We start from the raw sequence: 10,309 nt of genomic DNA, 5'->3' as shown, positions 1-10,309 counted from the left end.
TGATTTCAATGATAAAATTAATAACATTTACTAAAATACCCTTATTAATTGTAGTTAGTAGAATATTTAAGTTGAATGAAATTCAATAAATAAAGGTATAATAATAATAGAAAAAAATTATAAATGTTGCATTGATATTCTAAAGTGATAATTATTTTAAGAAAAAAGAAAAAAATGTTAAAAGACAATTATTGTGGGATGGAGTAATTGATGTAGGTGAAAAAAAGTTATAAGAAAAACAAAAAAACAAAAAAAAGGGGGAATATTACAAGAAGAATCTACTATCTAGGAAGCAACTATTGGCATTTTGTGTCGTAAGCTGTCTTAGCCACACCAGTCGACGACCCATTTTCTCTTCAACAACCGTCGCCTCCTCCGTCGTTCAAAGTAAGCTTATACTCTTTACTCTCCTCTTTGTTTTTAGGGTAATAGTTATGAAATATTAGAATATGCAGATTACGCTGAAATTGGAGATCTTTGGCGATGTTTATCAATTAGTTTCAGAGACAATGATATATTTAAATAAATTAACAATTAATTTATAAGCTGTTTTCATAAGCTATTATGGAGAACTTATGAAAATAAGCTGAAAACAACTTATTAACATGTCATAAGTTGTTTTTTTCACAAATTCTCTCAAGTTTCTTACTATGTAGAAGTAGAACTAGAAACTGATTCCTGTTGAGTGAATTACCAATTTAGTTTTGAAAATGTATGGGACAACAATTTGGTTTTTCAAGTTGAAGAAATTTCAAAATGATATCGGAAATTGAAAATCATTGTTCAAAACTGGCCCCTTTGACACAATTTCAAGGCTAAATTGATCAACCCAAAAGGATAATGTGGTCAAAGATTTTCAATTACAAGGATTATTTAAGAGTTTAGATAATTTTAGGGATCCGTTGCTTCTATAATTTTTAAGAACTAAAATGGCGTTTCACTTTTGTTACTTTGTATATGTAAAGCTTTCTCTAATGAAATGTAATATAAGTCAGTCACATATTATACTTGACGATTCCCCGGTGTGAGGTGCGTAAAATGTGGAGTTGCAGTATTAATTGATTGGAAATTCAATAAGTAATTTTTAGCTATCTTTATAGGTTAATATTATATTATACATAGTTCTTCAATTAATGAGTAAATTCTTCACTTTACCTTCTCAAGTGCATCCTTCACTTTAGAGGAGTGAAAGTTTATCACTATATTTTGATGTTGTTTATGTTTGATATGTTTGTGAAATTTTTCTTTAGAACCTTTTGTGTTTTGTTATTTATAAGTTTAGTCAACTGAATGATATAAATTGTGGCCTGGTTTGGAAGTTCAGTAGTAGTATTTTGGTTTTTGGTGTTAATCCCTTGGTTCCTAGGGGAAGGGGGTCCTAGTAATCCGGAGTTCGGCCGGGAAGTAAGTAAAGTCTGGTCAAGAATTGTTCCCACCAGGAATCGTACTCGGGTTCTCACGAACAATTTGTGAGTTTAGTAGTAGTATGGAGCTGCATTTGTGTGTTTATTGTTATTGTTATGATCCTTTTCAACTTTGTTGTTTTTTCATTTACTTTATGCATGATTTGGCTTCAAAAATGTATTTCAATAATGTTATGTTTGTAAGGTGTAGATGATCTATTTTTTGGGGTGAACTTTTTTGTTTGTTTTTCATGCCATATCTCTTTTATAATATTCCCACTCTGTTGGGAAAAAGCATTTAAGAGAAAATTGTCAAGTATCAACTAGATTGTGCAGGATGTCGGATTTGGAACCACCCTTTAGACCACGAGAGAAAATTATTGAGAAGCAGAAGTATTTCCAGCATATCCCGAAACACACATACCTGAAAGGGCCATTTGATAGGGTTACATCAGTAGCAATACCAGCTGCTCTGGCAGCAACTTCATTGTTTCTGATTGTAAGTTAGAGAATCTTCACAGGATTTGTATCCACTTTATCAGTTTGAAGTTATGAGGGAGTCTCCTCTTCTTTTTGACATTGTTCTATTCCTTTTGTTCAGGGTCGAGGGATCTACAATATGTCACTTGGAATAGGAAAGAAAGAATAACTTGGGAGTTCCTAATTGAGGAGGTGGGTGTTTTGCGGCTCAAACTCAAGAGAACTTCATCAATATGTCTCGTGTATTTTCTTTGCTTTTATGTTTGGCGTCTTAATAAATATGCTTAGAACGTGAATGAATATGTTTCACTGTGTGTTTGATATAACTGTTTGATGATTTAGTACTTGTATGTTATGGCTGAATGTTCAATTTCATGTTTAACAGTGCTTGGCATGTTTTATTTAATCACTTTTTTTTCCTTTTACGTTGGTACGCGTTTTGATTGATCATTTAGCATGGTAGAAAAACCACTGACATAATTTTCAAACAAAAGCCAAATTGACAGAGGATTTTGAATCTTAAAATACATCATTTAGCATGGTAGAAAATCCAAGTACACGAGTTTGATACAAAGGCCAAATTGACAGCCATGATTTTGAATCTTAAAAGATGATTGAAAGTAAAACAAAAGTTTTTGCAAGTCAAACTAGAGGGTCCAATAGGACATGCTATTATCCTACATTGAGTTGATTGCATAGTCAGACTTGTCTCTTGTTTTACGTTATAAGAGTCCTTTGCATTGGTTAAACTTCATACCGAATCAAATGTATGATCTGACTGGTTTAGCTATGAATTATATCCACTGTCATTGCTCAAGAGCATAGACTGTCAATCAAATTGCAGTTCCTAGTTGAGCTACACTGTACCTAGAGGAGTATTTTTTTTAGCTGTGTTCCTGGTTAAATATGCAAACGCATTATTCTGAGAGACGCAACTGAGAAGGGGAGGAGTATCATACATATACTTCTATTATTTGACTTGTTTCCCCCTCAAACTTAAGGATGTTGTGAAGTAGGCAACATTGAGTATTTCTTGAATAGGATAGAATATAATCTGAAGTTAGACACTGACTTTGTGAGGATATCAACACTGTTTCTTTGCCCTTTGGATATTTTCGGACAAAAATACAGTTTTTACCTGTCTGAAAGTATACTTCTGGGCACACATGTGATTTTTAAGAAATGTAGGAGGTTGAAAAGTGTACTATTTGTTCAATGGATGGAACATGAGTGACAGTGCGACACTGCTCCGCCCAGATACAAATCAAGGTCCATATGTCTTTGGTGCTCACTGCTCAGTTCAATAATATGGTTTTGATTGGATAGTATTGCACTTTGGTTGTCACACAACGATCAGTGGTGCATTGAAAGGAAGCTGCAGTGAGAGCCAGAGTGCGAATTTTTTTTTTGCTGCACTTGAATCTACAACACAAAGTTTGCTTCTGAGACCGATGAACTCAAATTTGGATCAAGAAAGATGTAAAGAGCTTGAATTTAAGATTCCACACGCAATGCTTGAGCTAATAGGTTATCAATTAACCATATACTAGCTTTGTTGGTTCAAGTCATTCGGATGCTCCATATAAGCATATGATTTTTTTTTTGTCAACTAGTCCAATGATTAGAAATTCACCTATTAAGGTAAATAAGTGGAGAATCTGAGGTTAGCACATCCTTGCCAACTAAGATATTCTCACGGGAATGCATGCTATGTTGGCTTATCTATGTTACTTATTTTAGACCGACATTGACTTCGTAGGAAACTAACGTTAAGAATTGGAGGACTAGTTATAACTTGCTTGTAACCATAGGGATATTTAGAGGACTTAATTTTCACAATTGAAAAACGAGGACCCAAAATTGCACCATTGTTATACCTGGAGGACCAAAGGTCCAATTAAAATCGTATGAAGAATCGTCGCAATTTGAATGTATACCTGCAGGACCAAAAATGAATATGACTATGCGTGTGTAATTGTTACTATGATATTTTAAAGGTAATGAATGAATGTAGCATGCCACTTTTAAAGTTTCGACTCCGAAAAAGAGTGATTAGGGATTCAAAATGCTAGTCTATAGTAGATTGCTTGTAACTTTTAAGTTAGTATGAACAAAATAAAATTGTTTTAATTGTCATTCTCTTGCGAGTTATGAGTTTACGATGTTTTTAACGTACCTTATAATTTTGAAAAGTAACTAAAACAATATTTCTACTTTTGACCTCATATAACCTACTCCCTTAGATCATATTTATAAGTGATATTTGAGTCAATAAAAGTTAATGTATTTAGTCTAAATTTTGAATCAGATACATCAACTTTTGTTGACTTAAACATCTCTTGTAAATAGAACTTTTGAATCAGATACATCAACTTTTGTTGACTTAAATATCTCTTATAATTTGAACTAGATGAAATATAACACAAATCATTTAACTTTGTGAACTCAACTTAAATACAAATATGTCGGCATGGTTAATTTGATATATGTTTTTTCATCATGGTTCAATCTGTTCATGTTGGACTAAATAGCTGTTAAACTAGAGGATTAATTCTTAGAGCAATGCTATATCTTTAGAAAAATAACATGAACAAAGAGTAGCCAATCACAATGCACTATTTGCCACAATTCAAGGAGGTGTGGCTGAAAAATAGAAAGTGAACAAATAAATCATGCAATTAAAACTTGACAGTTGTGTCTTGAAAAATTCTTGATACTAGAAATAACATTTTCCTAATTCTTATTACACTCACGTAAAGTAAATAATTTTGTCAAAAAAGGTGAAGCAAATATTTTACCCTTTTCTCCTTTTGGTCAAATAAATAATTTACTCCCTTAAAATAGCTAGAATCGTGATGACATGGTACATATGTCATTATGTATACCAAGTTGGCCAATGCAGATCAAAGTCTAATTATGAGTTATTATGACCCACTGCAACCATTTGGTAATGCTGTCTAAATTGCAGCGGTTAGAATTTATTTTTCTTTTTACACAAGCAGTTGAAGCTTAGATGCTTGCAGTTAGTTGTTTTACACAAGCAGTTAGTTGTTTTAGTTATACTCTTCAAATACCAAGAATCCTAATACCTAGAATTTTTTCTTTTATTTGTGTGTGTCTAATCGAGGAATAATAAAAATGATTTTTGCTTTTGAAATCACACTATTAATTTCTTCAAACCATTGAGTCAGTCTAACTTTATCTTCACGTCAATGTAACAAACCAATCTAATCCTATCCTACTTTTCCTAACCTTCTAACCTTGACCTTACCTAGTATTTGATTTTTACACTATTTTGGAGACAATAACAAACAACTACTTACTTTTCCCTCTTTTCTTTTGTGACTTTTTTCATAGTTTGACAGAATGTAAATTCTTTTTTTATTCTATACGTGGCTTTAATACAAGGTTTGTGGACCAAAGATCGCAGCACTATTGCAACCTTAATTTAAAACCTTGTTCTATAAACTAGGAATTCAGCCTGTTAAATATAAACGGGAGATGTTTTTTTACAATGTTTGTAGGCTTTTTACTAACAATGTCAACATAGCAGGTCTTATGCTACCAATTTGTGCTATTCTTTCAACAATCTTAGGGGTTGTTGGACCAAAAAGAGTTTATAATATTTAAATGCCAACAAACCAGAAAAGATTTTGCGAATCATACATGGACACAAAGCTATTTATGAGTATACAAAGAACTTAGGAATCTTAAAGAAACATATCAATCGCATGATTAACCGAAAGAAATATACAAATTCAAAGCTTTAATGCAATCCAAACATTTAGGATCATTTGTCAGCCTGGAAAGTCATCATCATTAACACCTTCATGCATTGACATATGTTTGTACTTATTCCTAATGATTGTTAAGGTTATTTGCATTATTTGGAATTATATCATTAACTAAGAATAAAAAGGGGCTCACCTGAAAATATGTCTTGAACCATTTTTTTTTATTCATATGATAATCCTATGTTTCACGAGTCAATTTCTCAAGGAATGTTTGCGAGTTGAATTTTGTAGAAAAATATTTTGAAGGGTTAAGTCTATATCTTAAAATATATTTTAGATTTTAAAAATTTGAAGGAACGACATGTTTCAATCACCCTTTTAATCGAATTTCAAAACATTATATTTTATATACTATTAATAAATTAAAGTTAAACTACTTAGTTTGCACCATATCTTAATCTCTCCTACAGTGTAGCAACCCTAAATTTTAAATCCTCAACTCAGATTCTCTCAACCACTCATCTTGAAACACTTGCTGAAATATTTTCTTACAAAATGCCAAGGTGTAAGGCTACTTACTTTCTGCTATTTATATATTGTGTGTGACCTGGTCCTCATATGGGGTAATAATTTGTCATAAAGACAACTAGCTTAGCTGCTGCCATTTCTCCCACTCTGTCTTGTTTCCTAAGACTCTTCCACAAGCATGCTTTTGTAGGTGAACCCCTTCTGTCCACTCTCCAACCATAACTTCTCCTCCAAGCACCTTTCCATTTTCAATAAAGTACATTCTATGATTGCCAACTATGAAGCATATACCCGAGAACAAGTCGACATCGCTAATGTCAAAAACATAGAACAACGAAACAATATATATATGTGTGTAAAAGATCTAAATTGAGAATCAAAATAAACTTGTATATTTGAATTGAGCAATTTGTTTCATTACAAAAATATTCTAAAACAAGATACGATAATCTTTCAACTTCATTCACTCATCCATTCACTATTGCAAAGTTAAAAAGGATGTAATCAAATTTAATGTTTTGAACCCGTTTATTGATCAACATTGCTTCAAGACATATTTATCCATCGTAAATGTGCTTGAGATGTGTCTAAGAAGTATATAAGGTGCATCGAAACAATTTTTTTTGAACACTTGTATGAATTGTCGGACACGTGTAGTACAACCATTGTACACCGACCGGTGTCGAATATGGAGACACGCCTAATTTCATATGTGTCTGTGCCAACACTGCTTAGTCCTTAGGAACCTTAAAAGTATTTTACACGTATGCGTATTCCAACTGAATATAATTAAGGAATTTTCTAATGAAATGGTAAGAGGAGATACGTTTATATGAATTTTAGTGAGATTATTATTGTGAATTTAAGTCATTAGTAAAAGTTGCGGTCCTTAGTTATTTATTTCATGTGGTCCTTTAAGTAATGGTATGGTGAAAAGCCATAGTTGGCTTAACTTGCCAATATACCAATTTAAGAAAATAGCTATATATCTAACCAAAGCAGGCCCATCATGATTCTTCACTAAGTTTACAGACATTAAAAAAAATGGGAGAAGTGTATGGAAGAATTTAAATATTAGTACTCACTACGTATAAGACTACTCAACAAATTATTAAAATTTTAAAGGTGCCAGATATACTTAAGTTGGCTTTTGAGTAAAGGAGGCAGTAAATATTTGTTTAGCTATGATAGACTTTTTGAGTTTTCTTCCACTAAGTTTATTGGGTCCGCTATGAAACTAATCTTCAAGTCGTCTGCAGGACATTTGGTTTATCTTTTACCGGTGTTGGACTACCTCCCAAATGGATAACTTCAAAACTTGAGTTCTTTTTCTGGAGGAGAGTCATGTCGCCAACTCTCCCAATACCATTTTGGTAAACTTATGAGTTTAACATTCACACAATCACATTCACTAGTATGTCATAATGCATTATTGTTGTAGGGAATATATGCATAAATATCTATATTGTAAACTATTATTGGACGTTTGTATTAGTTGTTTTACACTTCGCCACTCCAAAGTAAGTAAATTCTAAATAATATTTTCATTTCGTATGAAACATTGACATAGACACGAACACCAAATAAGATAATATTGTCATGTAGACATTAATAATAATTTATGCAATTGAAAGTAATTTAATGTTACCACGTACATGATGACAGACAATGACATGCGTCAAACACTGGACACAACTTCAATCTAAAATATCATTGCTACATAGTAATATATTCTTCATTTTTGTAATAGGTATTTCTGTGATATTTGCTATTATATATTTACTATGATAAAGTAATATATATGATTAATACTATTAAAATAACATACTTGGCTTAAAAGCGAGTTTTGTTTTATAAGCACCTAAGGTAGAGGAAAGAAGAGTGTTATCATTTAAAAGAAAAGAGAAAACAGGTAAGAACAGTAAGGTAAAGAAAAAAAGTGTGTTGAGAATTCAGGTAAGAGCAGCAATGGCAACACCAAAAAGATCATATGATCAGCAACAACAACTACAGATTGTGCAACATGTGAAGAATTCAGGAATGATTAACAACATCCAGAGTCCAAGAAGAGATGAAAAGGAAGAGGAAATGTCAAGATCAGTTCTAGCAATGTTTAGAGAAAAGGAAGAAGAAATTGAGAGAAGAAAATTGGAGGTTAGAGATAAAGTTCATGCTCATCTTGGTCGAGTCGAAAAGGAAACAAAGCGATTGGCTGAGATAAGAGAAGTAAGTCCAGTAAACAAACACTGAATTTGAGCTAGATTGTTTATGATGTTTCATTGTTTGTTTGGATTTTTATTGGTTTATTTATGCATTTATAAATCTTTGTTCAAAGTTTCATTTGTTTGGTTTTTATTGGTTTATGCATTTATAAATCTTTGTGCCAAGTTTCAAAATCATGGCCACAGTCGCTTTGCGGCCACGTAGTAATCTTTGATATTGTAGAAAATCACGGATAAATACAACTTGTGTTGCCGCAATAGCGACCACAATTTGATATCCGTGACAATATAACGTTGAAATCGCGGCTATATTTGCCGTTGCAGACCGTTTTTTAAAACCTTGACCAGGATTTAAGCATTAGCTTTACATTTGATCTATAGTGAAGGAAGATTGTATTCACATGTTCATAGCAGTGTATGAAACAAGCTAGTTAGAAACAATTTAAAAATAAAATAAAATCAAATGTGATATTTTATTACAAAATTATTCACATTTTGTTATATTCAAGATTTTTTTCATCCATTATAAACAATCTTTGTTTGAGAAATTGCATAGGAGATTGAGGGTTTCACAGATCCAAAGAGGAAGGATGTTGCAATAGTTAGAAAGAAGATAGACATGGTTAACAAAGAGTTGAAGCCATTGGGTCAAACCTGCCAGAAAAAGGTTAGATTTTCCAACTGTTTAGTACTAACTGTTGTTTGCTTTATTCTTTTATAATATCTTTACAACATAGGATTTGTTCAAGGAGACAAAGTGATCCCAATGTGTTTTGCTTTTGATATAACCACATTGCTTAGACTTTAGTCTATTGACCACCTTAATTATTTGCTTTAATTTCTTGGTCCCATATATTATGTCATCAAAAGGAGGCTATATAATACTATATGTTTATTTAGTTGTTTAGGTGATTATTCAAAATGATTGTGTTTGAATTTGCAAGTAGAAAATTGCTATTTGAAATTCGTCATACATGCTTCTTGTTCCTTTCGTTTGGTGGTAAGAGATTGACTTTGTAACCGAAACAGACGGAATTCAAATTTCTCAGTTGGAAAATGTCATTTTTGCAACTTTAATTTATGATAATTTTCCTCTTCCGTACATTGTTTTTAAAAAATAAATTAAAACAAGAATGAAAGAATGTTAACTATAAAAGTTTCTGAATCTTCTTGTGAAACTATATATTTTTGGGGTTACAGGAGAGGGAATACAATGAAGCTCTTGAGGCTTTCAATGAGAAAAACAAAGAAAAGGCTCAACTTGTTACCAAATTAGTGGAGGTTAGAAGTTATTCATTGATTTACATGTTAGTACACTAACAATATCATATATTTTTGTTCCTAGCTAACATATTTCTTTTTTATTCTCTCTCTTTGCATTATGTGAACTTTTGGATTAGCTTGTGACTGAAAGTGAGAGGATAAGGATGAAGAAGCTGGAGGATCTAAGCAAAAATATAGATACACTTCACTAAGATATGCTAGTGAAAGTAGCCTTGTGGGTTCAGTGTGATGTTTACTAAAATTCTTATTATTTGATGTGGTAGTTTGTGATTTCAATGTATTTTGCTGACTTTAGGGAAGAAATTCCAATAAAAGTGTGCATTAAACACTTGAACTCAACTGCAAAATTTGTTTTTTTATATGTTTTTCTCGAATTCGCCGTAATTAGGATATTTGACTGTTTGGTAGGACCTGATACCCTGAGTTCTCTAAATAGTTATTGCAAAAGATTTACAAGCATTGTTCTTTCTATTCAGAAGTGATTTTTTAGAAATAAAAAAAGTGTATACATTGTACCCAAAAAAAAAAAAGTGTATACAATTCTAAATAGAAGAAACTAATCTTTCCATGTTAATTCACTAAATGTACCCATTGGCAATTTGATACAGCGTAAAGAGTGTCTTATAAAGTCCTCTCTATCATTCATAAACTCTTATAT

At 31.9% G+C, this 10,309-nt stretch overlaps 2 protein-coding genes across 3 annotated transcripts; both read left to right on the top strand.

Moving 5' to 3' along the window:
• The first annotated feature begins 294 nt into the window (after positions 1 to 294).
• LOC146950169 (uncharacterized) lies at positions 295 to 2,308 on the top strand. 2 transcript variants are annotated; one of them, XM_085746118.1, is made up of 3 exons: positions 295 to 387; positions 1,740 to 1,902; positions 2,005 to 2,308. In XM_085746118.1, the coding sequence occupies exons 2-3, from the start codon at positions 1,741 to 1,743 to the stop codon at positions 2,050 to 2,052; spliced, it is 210 nt and encodes a 69-aa protein (XP_085602244.1). In that variant the 5' UTR covers positions 295 to 387; position 1,740; the 3' UTR covers positions 2,053 to 2,308. The 2 variants fall into 2 exon arrangements, with proteins under 2 accessions (XP_085602244.1, XP_085602245.1); XM_085746119.1 differs by having other exon boundaries at positions 1,731 to 1,902.
• Positions 2,309 to 8,005: 5,697 nt separating this feature from the next.
• LOC146950168 (RAB6-interacting golgin (DUF662)) lies at positions 8,006 to 10,012 on the top strand. The gene is made up of 4 exons (XM_085746117.1): positions 8,006 to 8,371; positions 8,924 to 9,034; positions 9,568 to 9,648; positions 9,768 to 10,012. The coding sequence occupies exons 1-4, from the start codon at positions 8,114 to 8,116 to the stop codon at positions 9,840 to 9,842; spliced, it is 525 nt and encodes a 174-aa protein (XP_085602243.1). The 5' UTR covers positions 8,006 to 8,113; the 3' UTR covers positions 9,843 to 10,012.
• The last annotated feature ends 297 nt before the right edge of the window (positions 10,013 to 10,309 follow it).

Source organism: Medicago sativa, chromosome 2 (genome assembly GCF_051527215.1).
Source record: "Medicago sativa cultivar Bolivia chromosome 2, Bolivia_mono, whole genome shotgun sequence".
NCBI classification, from domain to species: domain Eukaryota; kingdom Viridiplantae; phylum Streptophyta; class Magnoliopsida; order Fabales; family Fabaceae; genus Medicago; species Medicago sativa.
Note: the sequence above shows the minus strand (reverse complement) of the source record. Positions and strands in the feature narration are given on the sequence as shown.

Coding starts and splice junctions, on each gene's coding strand:
- LOC146950168 (XM_085746117.1), top strand. CDS start 8,114: ATGGCAACACCAAAAAGATCATATGATCAGCAACAACAACTACAGATT. Junction 9,035..9,567: donor GTCAAACCTGCCAGAAAAAG/GTTAGATTTTCC, acceptor TTGGGGTTACAG/GAGAGGGAATACAATGAAGC. Junction 9,649..9,767: donor TTGTTACCAAATTAGTGGAG/GTTAGAAGTTAT, acceptor CTTTTGGATTAG/CTTGTGACTGAAAGTGAGAG.
- LOC146950169 (XM_085746118.1), top strand. CDS start 1,741: ATGTCGGATTTGGAACCACCCTTTAGACCACGAGAGAAAATTATTGAG. Junction 1,903..2,004: donor CAACTTCATTGTTTCTGATT/GTAAGTTAGAGA, acceptor CCTTTTGTTCAG/GGTCGAGGGATCTACAATAT.